Source organism: Dasypus novemcinctus, chromosome 27 (assembly GCF_030445035.2).
Source record: "Dasypus novemcinctus isolate mDasNov1 chromosome 27, mDasNov1.1.hap2, whole genome shotgun sequence".
NCBI classification, from domain to species: Eukaryota; Metazoa; Chordata; class Mammalia; order Cingulata; family Dasypodidae; genus Dasypus; species Dasypus novemcinctus.
This window is the reverse complement of record NC_080699.1, coordinates 38,524,085-38,543,505: the sequence shown is the minus strand read 5'-3', so window position 1 is coordinate 38,543,505 and position 19,421 is coordinate 38,524,085. Positions and strand designations below refer to the sequence as shown.

Sequence of the window (19,421 nt, the reverse complement as noted above, 5' to 3'; positions counted from 1 at the left end):
TCTAATATTATAATGACATGAGTCATTTTCGTATTCCAAGAAAGATTAGTAGAGTGATGAGTGATGTCATTTCAAACAGAACTGAAAGTAGTGTGTTTGTTTAGGAGACGGGAGTTATTTAGAGAACTAGGAGATAGGTCTGAGTGATTTTCAGGTCACTTGTTCAAGTAAAGGTTGGAGTAATAATTACTGGTGCAGTTGGGGAGAAACAAAACTGAATGGTTCATTCAACCGAGAGTCGCTGCTTACAAACGTAGTGAAAGATTTGGTGAATTAAAAAAGGCACAGAAACCAATAATACGTAATCCAGAATATCACCTGCTATTCAGTCAGTGCTGGTCACTTAACATAAAAAAGAATGTTTTCTACTGTAACGTTGGAACTCTTCGTCAAGGAAATGAGATTTTTAAAAATAAATTTAGGAGTGAGACAGAGAAACCGTCTTTTAAAATTCAAATGGACTACGACTCATGAGAAACAGAAATAAAACAATTGAGGAGAATAGACAAATTCATCGGTAAGCTTAACCATTAGTTTAGGGGAAAATATGGTCCTGTTGGTAGGAAATATTAAAGAAGGGTTTAACCACAGGGTTGCATCTGTACCTTCCTCATCACAGGGGAGCATTTTTCTTGGTCCCAGAGATTTACCCTTATCCTCTTGGATATATATACTCAGGCACTAGCATGTAATTTGCTGCCCTAACTGACTGGACCTCATGTACATGTTCTTGCCTTCATTTAGTCAACAGGTATGTTGAATGCCTACTCCGTGCCATCGAAAAAGGCACAATCTCCACTCAAGCAACTCATGATCCAAGGTCTTCAACACAACTATACACAGAAATTATCGTTACATTTAGTAGGTTTGTTGTCAGCGTAAACCTCATGGCGGATGGTCAAGAACGTCCACCTCGCTTCCAGAAAGAGGCGTTGCCCAACTGGAGTCTTTAAAAACAGATTTAATTTCAATGGCCTTCGGAAAGAAGAAATTCAAACTCTTTCCATTATTGATTAAAGATGCTACCTAGATAACTTGGAGATGTTGTCTTTATGCTTTGGCCAAGATGCTGTCAGTTGGAGCAAGTTTCTTTTAAATGGCTGGTACTTTGGGAAGTCAAATTCTTTCTCTCTTGCATTTGCGGTCAAAAGGATATCCTTTTAATATAAATTGATGGGAATCCTAAATTGTTGACACAATGAGAAACACTAATGTAAATCTTCAAATTTTGCATTGCCTTCAAAGAGGAAAGAAGAGGAAAACAAAATACACATTTTCTGCCAGTTTTATTGCACTTTTTTGTATTCCCCACATACAATCTTTGTACTCAGGATTTTTCAGCGTAATTCTTGACCTGTGATGCTAACATGAAGAAGAGAGGGTGAAAGTCAAATTTAAAACACAGTGCCTTTGTTGATAGAAGTATAATTTTGCCTTATCTGTTACGGTAGGCAGTTTGTCAATATGTATTCAGATATAGACTATACACATTCTTTGTCCCAACAATACCGTCTTGAGATTTTTATTGCAAATATAAGATATTTTAGGATTTTAAAAATTTCTCTGAGCATGCTTAACATACTTTTTCAGACTATTCTATAGAATTACTTTCTTTTGTAATGAATTTTAGAAATTTTTATAATGACAAAAAATTGAGGTGAAATTAAGTGTACAATAATGAGACTCATTAAGAAAAGTATGATACATATGTGCAGTTGAATATTAGGAATCCATAAAATTCAGTATAGAATTTTAGTATAGAGAGCTATAGTTACTGACAAATATATCTATAGCATCATGTCAAATGTCAACAAAATAGATTACAAAAGAGCATACAGAGATATCATGAATGTAAAATTATCACATATCTATATTATATATGTATAGGTACATTAAGATACTTGGAAGAATGTTAAGCAAAATATTAGTGTCAGTTATCTCTGGGTGATAGGATTCTGAGTTTTTTTTTTTACATTCATTTCACACTTCTATTTTTAAATTTTAAGTTTGCAATGAATATGTATTATTTTGACAATAGTAATTATTTTTAAAAGAAAAATTTTTCCAACAGTATAATTTTGCAGGTTATTTACCTAAAGGCATCGTCTTTCCTTTAAGAGCCCATGACCCCAGATGAAGCGCCCCTAACAGATGTCAGACTTACCGTGGAGAAATACAGCCAAGCCGAGGGGACGTGAACTGGACCCAGCTTCCATTAGGACCCCGTCTCTCTGGGCTTTCCTTTCCTTCTGCTTTGGCTGGAAATGTCATCCTCCTTCCCCAACTTTTCCTTGATTTTGTGCATCACTCCACCTTAGCTGTCCCTGGTGAGGCCTGGGCCGAGCCAGACCCTGATCTGAAGCTCAAGGAGTGATGGCAGCTTGATGAAGAGCTCATGAGGGTCAGAAAGCCAGTTCCTAAGGCTTTATTGGACCTGAGGCATCCACACAAACCAGGGGGTTCCCGTATGCCCCACCCCCACACCCACCTGAGTAGCCTGATTTCATCCTGGGGTCCAGGAGGGTGAGGGTGGGAAAGCGTCAGGGAGGGGGTGAGGACCTGGAGTCTGCTCTCAGCCTGGGAGTCAGGGGGGCCTGCGTTTCCCCCTCACCTGTGAAAAGGGGCTCAAATGAGATAAAGGGTGTGCGCAGGCTCTCTGCCTTGTGACCCACCTCAGTGACCATTCGTGTGTCAGCTGTCCACCAACACTGGTCTGCAATCTAGGAAGATAGCAGGGAAGAAAATAGATCGAATCCCTGCCCAGTAGAGTTTCACGTCTAACGGGGTAGGGGTGGGGTAGAATGTAAACAAATCCATGTGGTGGGGGGAGTACGGGCTGCTGTCTATAAGGAGTGGGTGAACTTCTTTGGTAAGTGACAGAAAATAGCTATATAAATAAAAGGAAACTTTTCACGTAGAAACGGGTCATAAAACTAGATCTTTACAGAGTCTCTCTGATGTGAAAACAAGGTGTATTTAAATCTGATTCACCCCTTACATTTTTAGTCTTGTGAGACCCTTTCATTCATTCATTCATTCATTGATTTTAAAAAAATAGTTTTATTATGCCCAATAGTCTATCTTAAGCACAGGAGGTACAAAGATGACAAAGGTAAAGTGCCTCCCTTCAAGTAGCTCACAATTTAGTGGGAGAGACAAACAGATATAGAAATTTAAAGCCTTTGTGATAAGCAGAGTGATAAAAAACTTATGGGACGTGAAGGGAGCACAGAAGGTGCGGCCAGCCCAGAAGGCCTCCTGACAGTGATAGCTTTAGAGATGAGCCTGAGAGCTTGAGGAGGGGGCCGTTCCTGGGAGTGGGAACACGAGGAAGGCAGGGAAGGAAGAAGCCCCATGTGCTCAAGAGAAGAGCAATGAGGGAAGTGGATGTGGCTCAAGTGATTGGGCTTCCATCTAACATACGGGAGGACCCCGGTTCAATCCCCAGGGCCTCCTGGTAAAGGTGTGCCAGGGCTGTGCAGCCAGCGATGCAGCAAGATGGTGATGCAACCAAAGAGAGACGTGGGGGAGAGTCAAGGCGGGATGCAACGGAAACCAGGAACTGAGGTGGCACAAGGACAGGGAACCTCTCTCCTACATCAGAGGTCCCCAGGATCGAATCCTGGTGAAGCCTAGAGGAGAGGACAAGAGGAGAAGACGAAAAGAAACAGACATAGAAGATCACACAGTGAATGACACAGACAGCAAAAAAACCCCACAAAACACAACAACAACAACAACAATGGTGGGGTGAGGGAGAGAAGAGCAAAGAGTTCCATGTTTCCAGAGTGGAGAGTTCAACAGTACAGAGGGAGAGATGGGCTGGAGAGGGGGGCGTCCCAGGTGCCTAAGGGCCACGTGTGGAGCTCGCCATCCTCCACACTGGAGCCAACGTTGCACCTGACACAGCATTGGCTGCTCCAGTATTGCTGGTTCAGATCAAGAAAAGTCAACTCAGTTCTCCATGACCCTCTATTACCAAGCATTCAAATCATTCCTGCACTCAGACAGGTCTCTTGGATATTTCTAGGCTCGGGAGTAAATCGATATCACACAATTGTGTTGCATTTAGTTAATAAACGTGTGCAATGCCAGGGTAAGAAAAACAGACCCAGCTGATGTTCAAGCAGTTGTCATATGAGAGGAATTCTCTTTAGCCAAGAAGCCAAAAATTTTTTAAAACTCCCACAAAAATCCAAGTATTCTTTTTACTCCTTCTGAAAGGGTTTATATCTCCAGCAGCTGTTTCATGTCACCATCTTCAAGTGGAAAAAGGGTGGGTTCTTTTTTTCTTTCTCCAAAAAATAATAAAGCAGCAATCCGTTTCTGTCCCAGAGTTATTTCCTGAGATGAGAGCTCTCAGGAGCCCGGGCAACTCCCTCTGCTCAGTTTCCTCCCTGTTAAGGGGCTTTTCCCCATGGGATGTTTCATTTCTACAATATGTAACTGCAAGAATACAGCGCCAGCGCGGGTTGAGTGCTGGGCCTGGGGTTTCCTCTCTCGCCCTATCAACTGGAAAGAGAAAGCAGATTCCCACTGAAGGCATTTGCAAGGCATCATGCTGACGAGGTGTTGTCTGGCCACTTGGCCAATACTCCTGGTGGCTTTGAGCCTCAGAACAGGGTTGTCCATTCCAGAAGGCCTTCTTTGTCTTACCAATACGGATATAAAATTGGAATTCAAAGGGTTTTGGTTGCTGGTGGCTTGTGGGGGTCTAGGCATGGCTCCTGGGGCCAGATGGCCACAGCTCGCTCTGGGCTGTCTTCCATGATCCCCTCTTCTCTGCATCCAGCAGAACCCAATGCTTCTTTTTTACCATGTTGCTATAAAACATTATCACATTCTATTATAGTGAATGTGCACCTGTCTCCTCCACCACCTGCAGATGGAGACTGCCCTTTCCGCCTTTCAATTCCTTCGGGGATCTTTGTTCACCAGCGTGACTCAATTGCCCAGAACAGTGTCTGGGGTACAGTAGGCATTGAGTCATTATTTGCTAAATGACTAAATGTCAGTTCCTAACAGAGGGAAGCTACTACATGCTTATTGAATGAATGATTGAAACTATGATGACTCAGGATATTGTTGGGGCTCTTCTGGGAGGAAATCAGATGGTTGGGTGGTTTGCATGGAAGCAGCACTCTCCATGCCTGGAAATTTCTGGAAGGTGGGTATGGGTTGCCTTGCAGGACCCTGGAGGGACGGCTGATTTTTCTCTAGGGAATCTGATCATGATTAAGCCATTCTCAGTATGACACAATCAGCGTTGTTAACTTTGACATCTCATCTGTGAATAGATCAAATATTTTGAAGCAGGGGTATATGGATTGATGAAGATTTGTTAGAACTTCAAAACTCAGTTTTAGGATCCAAACTAAGGACTGCTTCAGTGGGAAGGGGCCACTGAACTCACTGGAACTATCCTCATAATATATGGCCAGGTCCACACAAACCCATGATGTATGTTCCCTTTCTTGTTTCATGCTCAGTGTCCATGCAATGTTGAACACAGAGTAGGTGATCAATATTTTTAGAAGCAAACACAGAATTGATGGCTGATGTTAGCAATATCATTGGACTGGAATACCTTGCCCTTTTCCTATTTTCCATCTTTACCCCTAGATGGTTCTTCCTGACGGCCATTTTGCTGCAGTGGAGGTTGATTCCCTGTAAAACCAGAAAACAAATTCTTGAGTAACATAGCCCAGCTAGCCAGATCCTTTAGTTAATTTATTTTTTGTAATTAATATGATTTTGGATGAAAAGGTAACACTTTAGTTAAAAACAGCACATTTCTGGGATGAGTTATGTCTTCAGAAGAGCTTTCTCTCACTTCTCTCAACCATGTTATATTTGTGGCTCTGAGGATTTGTAGCCCTTAATGAATATAATTTATTTCATTGAGCCTGTGTAACTATATCATTTAAAAGCATTTCATATGAAAGAAGAGATGCCCATTTGATGTCATTCTTTATCGAGATGGTGAAACAAAACTACAAACTGAATGTATAATGTATTTTAGTACTCTTTATTTTGTTGAAATATATCAATTGCTCTAAATGTTAAGAATAAAAGAAAAGGACAGATGAATACAAACTGGAAAGCAGTTAAGTCAAAGTTCAAAGGCGACTTCCTAACAATAGGAATTTGGCCTCTGAATGATATGCCCTAGAACTTAATCTTCTAAATCATCCAAGAAAGACATTTTTATTCAGTGTATGGGATTGAATTCATGAATGTGCATGGGCTAACATGTTTTAGAAAATATTCATATCAACAGAAATGTTTGATACATAAACCATTTTCCTGATGCTAGACAGTTAGTTGGAAAGTCCCCTCAGCCAGAGCATTCCTCAAACATTCTGGTCATTGAGACTTTCAATGGCAATAATAGCTCTCAACAAGAGTTATTTAACAACCCGACTCTCAAGATGAAGAACACCCAGCCCCCCCCTCCTTTTTTTTAAATTTTTTATTCATTTAAAAAAATATATTACATTCAAAAAATATGAAGTCCCATTCAACCCCACCACCCCCACCCCCCCACTCCCCCCACAGCAACACTCTCTCCCATCATCATGACACATCCATTGCACCTGGTAAGTACATCTCTGGGCATTGCTGCACCCCATAGTCAACAGTCCACATCATTTGTAGGATTTCTCTCTGTGTCTTGGGGTACTGGTTGCCAGGCTTCTTCAGTAGAGATTATTGCACGGTTCTTCCTTCCAACTTTCTGTTTATTCCTTTATCAATTCATTTATGCCACAACTAGATACTGTCTATCTGCTCTGTTGCCAGCTCTGGTTGGAGGCAGAGGGAAAGGGTGATATATGGGGATGCTGTCAAAAGGACACCCAGGACCCCGTACCTGCCCAGATGCCCTACCTGAGATTTCTGCCTTTCATACTCTTCTCCTACTTATTGTCTGTAGTGTGCAGATATTCTCTATTATCTCTGTGCTTTGGTTTCCCAGTTGCTATGACAAATGCCACAGGACAGGTTGACTTCAACACCAGGAATTTATTGTCTCACAGTTTTGAGGCTAGAAGTTCAAAACCAAGGAGTTGGCAAGACCATTCTGATGCTGGCTGGTTGGCCACAATCCTTGGGGTTCCTGTCACAAGGCAAATGTCCTCTCCTTTTTTGGCTTCTGTGACTTCCTGGTTTTCCAGGAATCTGGATTAAGGCCCACCCTAACTTAATTGACCATACCTCAACTGAAAGTACCTTCAAAAGTTTACACCCACAGGAGCATGGATTAAGATTAAGGACATGTGTTTGTTGGGGCCCATAGTTCACTTACCACACCATGCTACCTCGCACTTTTACAGTATCCTTGTCTTTATTGAACAATAAGTCCCTTGGGATTGAAGATGGGGTCTTCTAATTTTTACATGTGCTCACGGTGCTTCATCCCTGGAGGAACAGGGGACACACAGAGCCCCACAGGACTGGGCATCGAGGTGCGGGCTTTGTCTGGAGTCAGCCCCCATCTCTGGAGACCATGGACCAGTCACATCACCTTTCTGGGTTTTTTAGGTCCTATCTCTGTATCACAAAGAGGGGAACTAGATGATTCCTGAAGAGGCTCCCAGTTCTAAGAGCTAAGAAAGCACCGCTCTGGTTTCCAGTCTACTCAGTGGTGTGTGTCCTGGGCTCAACCAATGCTTTTTCCACACAGGTGCTGAAAGCAGGATGAGCTACTTCGTGGAGTCGGCAGTGAGCAGCGTGTCCCCTTACTCGATGGCTCGGCCTGGAGCAGTGGTGAGTGGACTACTTCCCTGCCCTCACCTACCCCGCCTTCTCTGCTCTTTTCCCCATTTCCTGGCCTCTCTTGGCAGAAAGCCAGAGACCTGGACCCCATTGATGGAATCAGCTTCGAATCTTCAGGAAGAGCTAGGTCGGGGTGGGGGGGTTATCTATTGTTTCATCAGCAATAAAAATCCGAGACTGATTGGATTTGCTGAGGACGTGTTTTAATATGTTTGAGTTTCAGAGAATATGGCTCAAATGGGATTAAATGTTAGCAATGGGTGGTCTTCACTGCTCAGTTCGTTTGGGTCGGACTTTTTAGAGATTGAAGTACTTTAGACCTATTTATAACTAAGAATTAATTTACTTTCAGCCTCATACTCAATAATACAAGTTTTTTAATCACAGAATTGGAAATTGGAAATGACACATGATGATAAGTTTAAGGGGAAACTTCATGAAACCTAAAATAAGAGGAGAAAGGGGAACTTTAAGATAAGATCAAAATAAAGTGAAATTTCTTGCTCCATAGGGAAGGCAGTGTGCTGATCAGTAGAAATGCTTAGATGCATTTCTTATAAATTTACTGTGTGAAAGAGCCTACAATGCTGCCATTGACCAATTCTAATGTTGAATGAACCTTAAAATGAGCAGAAATGTCATTAATTATCAATCTAAATTTTTGTGTTATATAAAGGTAACAGTAACTATTTTACTTTAGAAATAAGTTTATTATTAACTCAACAATCCCTTATTTACTTTAGAAATAAGTTTATTATTAACTCAACAATCCCTTTAAAGAAGCAACATTAGAATATATGCAATATATATTAATAGATCAATATAATTAATACATTTATATATATCACATTTAGATCTGTCAGTCTAAATAGACACCATTCAACCAAGGTTTTTTTTTCTTGTTTTAAATATCAGTGGTTTTTTTTCTATTAGAAACGTTATACATTTACAGACAAATCATGCAGAAAATATAGAGTTCCTCTATACCTCCCATTATTATTAAAGCCTTGCCTTAGTGTAGTACTTTTGCTACAACTAATGAAAAGAATATTACTATAATTTACTATTAACTATAGTCCATAGTTTTCATTAGGGTTCACTGTGTTGTATAGTACTAAGGTGTTTTTTTTAAATTTTATTCTAGTAACATGTATACAACTTAAATTTCCCTTTTAAACTAATTCAATTATATAATTCAGTGCTGTTAACTAGGTTTTCACAATGTTGTGCTGCCCTCACTACCATCCATTACCAAACTTTTCCATCACCCCAAATAGAAACTTTGTACCAATTAAGCATTAACTCTCCATTCCCTACCTTACCCTGGCCCCTGGCTCTTGGTAATCTGCATTCCAGTTTCTGACTCTATTAATTTGCATATTTTAATCATTTCCTATCACTGAGGGAAAAAAAAAAGCTGTTTTTTTTCCTGATTTCACTGTGTCCTGTCTGAGGGTCTCTATAATTTTTAACACTGCCACTCTCAATTGAGTCATGAACTCTCACTGTCATTGTATATTTAAATAACTGAATTGTTTGAGATCTATTTTATTTTCAAGAGGGAAGGCGCCTTTAAAGTACGATTAAGCCATCTCTCTTAATTGGCTATTCTGCAACACACTTTTCTTCTTTTCAAAATGGCTTCTGTTTTCACACAGGCGGCACTCACTATTCTGAAATATTAGACGGGGGAAAAAGGTTAGACCGTAATTTACATCAGAAATTAAAAAAAAAAAAATTAAGTGCAGCCAAGAAGTCACTCAAGTTTGCTTGTAGAACTTGCCAAGGGACTTGAACTTCAAGGTCACTTAAGGGGTTGGAAAAGTTGCCAGGGAAGGGCTCCTCCTGCTTCTCACACAGAGGTTTTTGTCAAAGGTCAGCACAAATTACAGGACATTTTCCTTAACGATGATATTGTAGAAATTGGTTAAAATAAATAAAGATACTTTGATTTCAGGGCAAATGTGTCATTGACTTGGAAAAACAGATTTAGAAGCTAGCTTAGATGAATTCTCTCTACTATTATTGTAATTGAATTCAACAAGATTAATAACGCGTCTAAAATATCATTGTAGCACAAATTTGCGTGTGCTTTATTTCATTTTAGATATGGAAATAAAAACAAATTCACTGTAAGTATGAAAGTTGCAGGTAATAATAGTAAATTATCCTAAATGGGGTATCTGGAAATGATACGAGATGAAATCACGAAAACCCGAATCATTCTAAGTGCACTAATCACTAAAGAGACCCTTTTCTCCTCAGTTAAACACACTGGATGTTGTGAATGACTTCCACTGGTTTCAAAACAAAGAACTCATGTTCCCCCTTCCCCACTAGCAATATATAAAACGCATTATCAACATGAGAGATCCTTTTCATGACCCTTTTCAAACTGGCTGGGGTAAAAGCAGAAGGTTGGGTAAGAGAGCTGCTAAATGAGGACTCCAGCACTTTCACTCACAACTTCTCTCTGGGCCTCGGTTTCTCCATTACTGGAACTAGTTAGGTAACCGTGAGACCCAGAGGGGAAGCAGACTGGTTCTCTAACTTAGCCACATACTCTCTCCTGGACAAAAGTAAATAAATAAGTATTTAACTAAAATAAGTAACATTTGCTAGTGCAAGCTCAAGTTCAATCAACCAGCGCCCACAGATAACCTCCAACTTTAGACTGGGCTGTAATAAACAAAGAATCTGTAAATTATCCACAGAGTATATAACCTCTGGGACATTGGCATTAGATAGCTCCTTCAAAGAGATACCAGCAAGCAAGTCTCACACTCGCAATTCCAATCTCAGTTTCATTCGCTTTCCCCAGGCAAGAAAGCCGAAGCCCGTTCTGCTGGAGCCTCTCGTCTCCGTGTCAATCAAGGGTGCTTGATCAGATCACCCAAGGCCTGCTGCCTGGTGCTCTGGGCTCCGCTTGGGTTAGATTAAGTCACCCAGGAAAAAGGAACCCTGTCCCAGGCCTGGGAAGTTTGAGGGTGAAAGGGAAAACGCCGGAGCAGGGGTTCTGTCTACTGGGGGTGATTTTTGCCCCTCCCCCCGACCCGGAGGGGACAATTGACAATGCCTGGAGAGATTTTTGGTTGTCACTACTTGGGGAGTGGTACTGGCCTCTCAGTGGGTAGAATGCACTAAACACCCCACAATACACCGTCTGCACAAAAAAGAATGTTCCAGCCCCAAGTGTCAACAACGCCAAGGTCAAAAAACCCTGGGCTAGAGTAGCCACAAGGTCAAGTGTGAAGAACAGGATGGTACTATGTGAACAGATTGGTCTAAGCAGATCCTTGTTACTTTTAAGTTATTCGTTTAGAAAGGGAAGTCTGGTCGAAAAGATATTCACGTTATAAGGGGCTCTACTCCGCATGCTGCTTAACTGACCTAGAAACGATCTTCTAACACATGAATATTCCGTAGTCCTTCAAGATGGCTAAGTCTCAGGTTCCTGATTTGCAAGCTGGAGGCCACATCAGCACCACTGGGTTGTCTGTTGTTCTAGAGGCATGCTTACAAAAGTCAGCCCCAGTGGTGAAACTGATGCCACGCAGGTAGTAACTACATAATCCAGAACTCCCATTATCTGCCTTGGGGTCAGTTTGTCAAAAGCGGGACATATGTTTTCCGCTTGTAAGGTCAGCCCCTCAGGAGACTGTAATGAATAAGGTGATGTCACAGCCAGGGAGCAAGAGAAACGGCCCTCCTGGAAGTTGTCTGGCCGTTGCGTGGGAGGGGGTGAGGCTTCCAGGTACTTATATGGCTGTGTCCGGGCCACGTTCTGCCAGGGGAAGGAAGGCCTCCTTCCTGTTATGCAGCCTCAGCAGCCCGCTTTGAGCCCTGCAAGTCCCTCATGGCGTCCGGCCATGCGTCATCCTTCTTTTCATGTCACTACAAGGGACAGGGCTGGGGTCGGTTTTGCTGAGGACGGGAATGAAAGGCTGGACTGCTCTGCGTTTTGACCAGACGTATCCCAGCCTTTGGCCACCATGCGGGCAAGGAGGATGTGTGTGGGAGGTCCACAGGGACTCAGGAAGCACCTTGAGCTGCTCAGAGGAGAGGGCCTGTAGAGCCTACTTGCTTCTCACAGCTATGGGGTTCTGGGGGTACGGTGTTACCCCCAGAATGCTAGACCCCATGGTAGGTACCAGTGCCCAGGAGGATGGACCAGTTTTCCCAAGAGCCAGACTTTCTTAGGAAAAGACTTAGGACACGGCTTGGGGGATATCCTTTGTAGGCGGAGCATGGGGTAAAGGCATTGCAGATTGGCCACTGCACCCCTCTCTCTGGATAAAACACACTTCTCTAATAAAGAAGGTGGCACTATTTTTTAAATGAAAACAGGGTGCAGAAACATTGTGCAACAAAGGCCATTGTTTGATAGGTGAATTTATTACATGAAAGCTTTCAAAGCAGTGTACATGGGGTCACGTTGATTAGACATTCAATCGCTTTTGTTGAACAGAATAAAATGAGGTGAAACCAGGGTTATTCCAGGCATTTGATCCCCAAAGAAAGAAGGCAATGAAGAAATGCCTGGGAAGGGGCAGCCAGGAGTCTCTCTGCCCTGGGCTGGTTCCAGGCATGGGTCTCCATCCTTCCGAGTCATGGGCCAGGGTGGCTGTGGGCCCACTGAGCCTAAGGAATCTCTTGCGTGGTGCTGGCAAAGGAGGTTTGGCTGGGCCAGGTGGCCAGGCTGCGTGCACTGCATGAATGAGCTCCAAATACTGCTCTCGGCTGCAGCTCCCTGACCCCAAGGCCTTTGGAGGCAGACTGCAGATCTCGCCAATCTCTTCATGACCTAGACAAATCTACTTTTGCACATAACCAACCTTCCCTCCCTCCCTCTCTCCCTCCCTCCCTCCCTCCCTCCCTTCCTTCCTTCCTTCCTCTTTCTCTTTCTCTCTTCCATGACATGTAATTTTCAGAGGGACATAGCACGTCACTTTTTCTCATCTCTGACATTGGTGAGGAAGAAGGACTGACCCTACTCCTTTTTCTTTTAAACCAGACATTGGACTTTACCTTCAGCCCTGAGCAGACAGCCATAGAAGAAGCATCAAGGCCTCTTCTCCTACAAAACATTTAGCCTTTGGAGTCTGCAAGTCCTGAGCTAAATTCTGGCCTGCTCCCCCTCAGCCTTGTCTCCTTGGGCAAATTGCTTCAACTCTTTGAACCTCAGTTTCCTCATCTGTAAAACAGATAGAGAATAACTTACCATGCAAGGTTGCTGTGATGGTTAGATGAGAACATGCTCACCAAATGCCTGCCAGCAAGAAGGACTTCAGTTACTTCCTTTTTCCTTCTGCTCTCTGCCTCCTCTCCTTTTTTCTGCAGACATTTTGGTTGTGTTAGTTGAATACGTGGGGGCAGGGGGAAAGATGATTTCCACTTATTATCCATACAAGGCATTGCCCGAACAAGTTGGGGCTACCGCACAAAGATGGAGACATGCTTATTGAGAAACCTCCTTGCTTCATCACCAGCCTGCCCTAGAAACAACTCCCTTGCCACCAGATCAAAGTTCTCTTGTAATCGGCTGGTGGTTTACAGCCCCATTGTGTAAACAGACCTGGTTCCCTTATCTTGAGTAATTGCAGTTTAATTGGGCCTCCTTGGGAAGCAATTCTTTTCTTGCCCATGGCCCTGCTGTTCGCACACTCTTCATCTCCACACTCTCCCAGCCCCCAGCAGGCCTCAGCAGTCAAGCCTTTGGAAATGTTCACAGATGAGTCATTCTGCTCCTCTCCCATTCTGGTGGAGGACTTGAGTTTCTTTCTATGATCGCTTCTCTTTGGGAGTCCTGGAGAAAAATGGGTCAGCTCTTCGGGATTAGAGAAGTGGAGATCCCCAAAAAGAATGTAGGATCTAAATGAAAAGGAGATTTTTATTTTATTTTTTCTCCTTGCTTGCGATGGAGAGACTGCGGGAACAGAATGCTCAGGGAAATTATTCACAGGCATAAGTCTTTTTTGGTAGTAAGTAACAGAGATTGAAGAAAAAAGAAATAGACACATATTATTTTCACAGGTTCTTAGTAAGGGGGGGATCTTCTAAGATACTGAGTTAAATCAGCCCAAAGAGCCAGACCACGACTTAGAGACCATCTCATTTTATCAGGAAATTAGGGTCCCAGTTTACAGAGCTGGGTAGGGGTCTCATGCAGAACTCATCTCCAAGTTTTTTAAAGATCTCTGTGGCTATCTAAGAACTAAAAGCAAGTTTTTATGCATGTATCCATGAGCCTTAGTTAGGTGAACTGGCCCTCCTGATTCAGGAAGTCTCCCTTTTGTAAAGCAATGAGCAAAGTGGAATTACCATTGGGTCCTTCAGCCCAGGGGGAGATCCCACAGCCTTGCTCTTAGCCAGCCGCCCCCGCCCCTCTGCCCTCTCTGGTGGGCTGCCTGGAGTCATGGCTCACTGTGCGGGCAGTCTGGAGTCTTCCTGCTAAGGAAGAGTTGGAAGCCGACACATCATGTGCTTCTCACCTGAGGTAGGTGAGTGCGAGAGGGTCTGGTTCAAGGCCCCGCCATGTTCCAAGCCTGGATTCAGCTGAAAGTGAGCTGTGTGTGGGTTGGGAGGGGGATTGGGCAGGTGGGGGATCGTGCTGATGCTGAAGAGAGGAGCTGTGGTGGTAGTTGCTCCACCACACCAACAATCGTGCTGTCCCAGGCCAGGGGTAGGCTGCCTTGTGATCCCCAGAAGGGCCGAGCACGGCCTCTTACGAAGAGTGGAATGAGCTATCCCCTCCTCTACGCCACTCTTCCTGGGCTTAGACTCTTTCTCTCTCTTCCAAACCCGCAGTGGGCCAGGGCTGCCCCTTCCTGGAGGCCCAAGTTCATCACTCTTATTGTTTTAGAAAGAATTTCCTGATCTTGGGTCTAAAATTAGATGCCCTTTGAGAGTTTCCTCTTGTCCCTGCCCCTCCTGGTGGCCGCTCTGCCTTGGAACTCTCTCCTCAACAGGAGGACTTGGGAGAGCTGAGGAGAACCTTCTACCCCTCAGGGAGCAGGTCCAACCACCTCCAGACGCAGACACACCCAAGGCCTCCACCCCTACCCTCCTAGCCCAGCTAAAGCCTGACCCAAACTCCTCCCTCAGCTTTGCCAAAACAGCTTCTCCATGAAGAGCATCCCCCTGAGGAGGAGCCGGCCCAGGCTTTGCATCTTCACATCTCAAAGTCACAGGTCTGTGGAGGGCAAGAGGGCAACTTCATGCAATGCGGCGAAAGGTTCGAAGCCAAGACATGAAATAGTTAGTGTACGTGCTTTTATTGAACCTTCTGTGGGAGAGGCCCCAGAACTGTTTAGTAGCAAGGGACTTCCTGGACTTAGCTTTTCTCCACCGAGAAGTGGGAAACATGGTGGCAACACAGTGCTTGAGCTTGGTTTTAGGAAGAACGAAGACACCCAATTCATAGACAAGGCTTTGGTAAATTTTGAGGGGACATGGCACAGTGTATCATGAATCCTAGTGATGACAGGCGACTTTTGGAGCTTTAGGCTTCTGCAGCCTGGTAAAGTTTATTTATGAGATGAATGCTATCAGTGACAAGGCCAGGAGAGAGAATGTGGATGGATGATCATAAAGGAGAATTAGAGTTATAAAGAAAGGTGGAGCTCACCAAGGCCAACCTCCTGAGGGAGCAAAAGCTCGGAGAGGTTAGGTGACAGGCCGGAAGTTACACAGCTCGTTTTCAGCATAGCAGGACTTGCACGCAGGTTTCCTGGTTTCCAGGTAGATCTCTTTCTGCTAGAGTACATGAGCATAATGCAAAGTTACCCCTGCAGGTGGCAGGCCACAGTGCCCACCCATGAAGGGTTGACTCAACTTTGCCTCTAGGTTGAAAAAGTTCTAAAATAGCAGCAGCCTCTAGAATCATGTATTTTATCTTATATGCTTAAGGCTACACCCTAGATGAAGTCAACCAAAGAAACATCAGATTTGCTTCCACAGAGTTCATGCACCAAGTACACATAACAAGAACTCATATGCAGGGAGTCTATAAGCCTAAACCTGGATGTGTAAGACTCTTTTGGCTAAAGACAGACATGAACTTGAAGGATAGCTCACATACACATTCACATATATCTGTGCTTTAGTCTTGTTAAAGTATTCCCTCTTTTTCCAGTTGGAGAGCTTTGAGGACCAGAGAGAAGGAAGACAAGGAGCAAAAGCAATGACTTTGAGATTTGGGAGGATGGGTGGGAGGCAAAGGCAGAGGGTTGCTCACCAAGCTGCTCCACCATCATTCCACTGAAACATGACCCAAGGTGAAATTGTCTGCCGACCTTACAAAAGTCACCGAAACTCACCATGTTCACTGTGATAAAAGCAAGAAGACAAAGGGTCATCTTGGATTTTTTTCCCCCTTTCCTTCATCTCCGCCTGTGCTCTGCCATGCATGTCTTATATTTCGTGTTTCCTCTTCACCTTTACTCCTGAAACCTGGATCCAGCTCTTTTTTCATAACTGGGCTGGAACTAGCACATGGTGAGTAAGGCACTCACATCGGAGGCAAAACTTAAGAGGGTGCTAAAAAACTCAGTAATCAAGCTACCTACACACACACATATATATATATGTATTTTTAAAGATTTATTTTATTTATTTCTACCCACCCCCTCATTGTTTGTATTTGCTGTGTCTGTTGTGAGCTGGTGTTCTTTTTAGGAGGCACTGGGAACCGAAACTGTCACCTCTGACCTAATTGCTTGAGCCACCTCTGCTCCCTGCTTTGTTGCATCTCTCATTATGTTTTCCTCGTGTCTCTTGTTGCATCGCCTTGTTGTATCAGCTCACCGCGCCTGCCCGTTGTGTCAGCTTGCTGTCTTGCTCATTTTTTTAGGAGGCACTGGGAACTGAAACTGGGACCTCCTGTGTGGTAGGCAGGAGCTCAATTGCTTGAGCCACATCCACTTCTCTACCTATATATACATTTTTTTTCTCTCCCCTTCCCCTCCCCGCCCCAGTTGTCTGTTTCTCTGTGTCTATTTGCTGCATGTTCTTCTTTGTCCACTTCTGTTGTTGTCAGCGGCATGGGAATCTGTGTTTCTTTTTGTTGTGTCAACTCTCCATGTGTGTGTCACCATTCCTGGGCAGGCTGGACTTTCTTTCATGCTGGGCAGCTCTCCTTACGGGGCACGCTCCTTGCATGCGGGGCTCCCCTATGCGGGGACACCCCATGTGGCACGGCAATCCTTGTGCGCATCAGCACTGCCCATGGGCCAGCTCCACATGGGTCAAGGAGGCCTGGGTTTGAACTGCAGACCTCCCATGTGGTAGACGGATGCCCTATCCACTGGGCCAAGTCCGCTTCCCTACCTATATATTTTAATGCAATATTTTAAAACATCGAAACTTTTAAAAGTTATTATGAAATATATTACAATTTTAAATAAAGTCAGATACAGTATTACTGATTTTTCCTTTTGCCTCAAGTGCCAATATGGCTCTAGGATATAGCACTGCACCCTCTTTGCCCAAGCCTAGTCCATCTCACCTAGCAGTATGAAGCAAGTGAGTCTTTCCACAACATGGTGCTTCACCATTTCACATCCCTCTTATAAAGCCTCCAGTGGCTTTCTCCTGACGTCATATTTCTCTTTCAGATATCCATGGGTCTCTTCGGGATCTTATCCTGTCCCTCCAGCTTTAGGTCCTACAACCTACTTTCCCTTAAAAAGCTTTGTCATTGCCTAGAGCAAGTCTTTCTCTCAGGTTTTTCACCACTAAACAACACAGACTTTATCTATCACATCTCTCAGAATCTTTCTTATTTCATCTTTACATAGTTGCATATGTTCTTTTTTTGCCTTTGGGTGAGTCACCTTCTTTTTTCCACATGCAAGCCCTTGTTTGTGCTAGTCTTCACCAGATTTTCTAGACTCTTATTCAAACTTTCAGTTACTATCTTCGGGCGCCTCCTCCAGGAAACCTTCTCTGATAGTGACCCCCTTTCCCTTGAACGCCACTACTTAACCCTGTCACCTCTCCTCGCTGTAATTCCCCATTTACTTGTCTGTATGCTGGAAGGGCAGTTTCATGTCTTAGCATCTAACATCAAGACTGGGTGTCTTAGTTTGCCAATGGGCTGCTGATGCAAGTACCAGAAATGGAATGGCTTTTATAATGGGAATTTTATTTAGGGTAAAAGCCTTGGACATGTCCAAGGCTATGATATGTCCAAATCAAGGCATCAGCAGAGATGTTTTTCTCACCAAAGTCAGCTACTGGTGATCCTGGGATCCTGCCATGTGGCAAAGCAAAACGACCACTGATCTCCACCGAGGTTCCAGAATCTATCATCTCCTGGAGCTCAGTGGTGGGAAACCAGGCACAGAGCTTGTCTCTTTCTGGGCCTCCTCTCTCATTCTCAGCTGCTCCACTTTCTTCCCGAGTTCAGCTGTGGACTATTGGGCCTATGGCTCATCCCTTCAGCCTTGGGCTGCTTCATGGGCCCAGCCTCTAGGAGACTTCATGCTTAAGATTTGGCTGCTAACGATCCTAGACTCCTCTCTCAGATCTCCCTTTTCCTGTGTGTCTTTCTCTGTGTCTCCTCTTATATAAGACCTAGCAAGAGTCACACTTCACTGATGTAGTCCAATCAAAAGGGTTTCATACCCACAGAAATGGATTAGTTCAAAACATACTCTATTTTTGGAAGTCACCAAAGTCAAACTGTCACATTGGGCATAGAGTCAGTGCAAGACACATACTGCTTCCATGAAGGTACATTGCCATACTTTTCTGAGCTCCTATCTTGGAACAGTGGCTCCTGTTCTTGAACAATCTGTACTGAGCCACGAAAGCATCATGTTGCACAATGGGGAGAAAATGCAGTCCAACATCAAATAGACCAGGTTAAAAATCTGTCTCCATGGTCATATTAGCTGTGTTACTTTGGAAATTTAAAGCCTCGGTTTGCTTTTATGACAAGTGGAGATTAAAAATACAAAATTTACAAAACTGTGGTGGGGATTAGATGAGGTCTGTGTACAACACTTTGCACAATGCCTGGCGCAGAGCAGGTGTTCAATGCTCGTTCATTCCTTTCAACAATCACGTGTGCGGTGAATGAGGGCACAACATGGTGAGAGGGTGTCCTTAAAACTTTTGACAGGGGTTGGGAGCTTTGATGGCCTTTCATGGACTCCTCTCTGGTTGTAGGCAGAAATGGAAGGTGCTGAGAAGAGATAATGGCCTGGGGCTTGTTTTGGGTGGAGCCCTTTTAGAGCAATGAGGTGGGAGTCGGGTGGGTCAGATTTTTGATCTGCTTACGAACCTGCTTCTCTCTCTTCTCAACTGAGACAAGTTTCATAATGAATTGGAACTGGCGATGTGGTTCTCTTGAGTAAAAATGCCATTTTCACACTCTATGAAGTAGTTATTAAGTCAGTTCATGAAATGTCTAATAAGTGGGCAGGTGTTTAAATAGGGGAGTCATGACAGGCCTCTTGGCAGTATCGACTGGCAAAGATGCTTGTGGTTTTTGGTAGGTTTGGATCATTATTGCCTTCTCATTCTTAAAAATAGGTTCCTCTGTCTCCACTGAGGACAGTAAAGAGGAAATATGTCTTAAAATGCACAGAACGTGCCATTTTTTAAATGAAAAATAAGCTACCCCTTTTGACAAAAAAACC

General features: G+C 43.7%; 1 protein-coding gene across 3 annotated transcripts in view; it reads left to right on the top strand.

Moving 5' to 3' along the window:
* Positions 1-19,421, top strand: part of ETS1 (ETS proto-oncogene 1, transcription factor) — a 128,992-nt gene that overhangs the window by 7,016 nt on the left and 102,555 nt on the right. For all 3 annotated transcript variants that reach the window (XM_004453812.5, XM_058289373.2, XM_071212419.1), the window contains exon 2: positions 7,685-7,767. In XM_004453812.5, coding sequence (XP_004453869.1) covers positions 7,699-7,767 — 69 coding nt within the window. In that variant the 5' untranslated portion in view covers positions 7,685-7,698. The remainder of the gene's footprint in view (positions 1-7,684; positions 7,768-19,421) is intronic.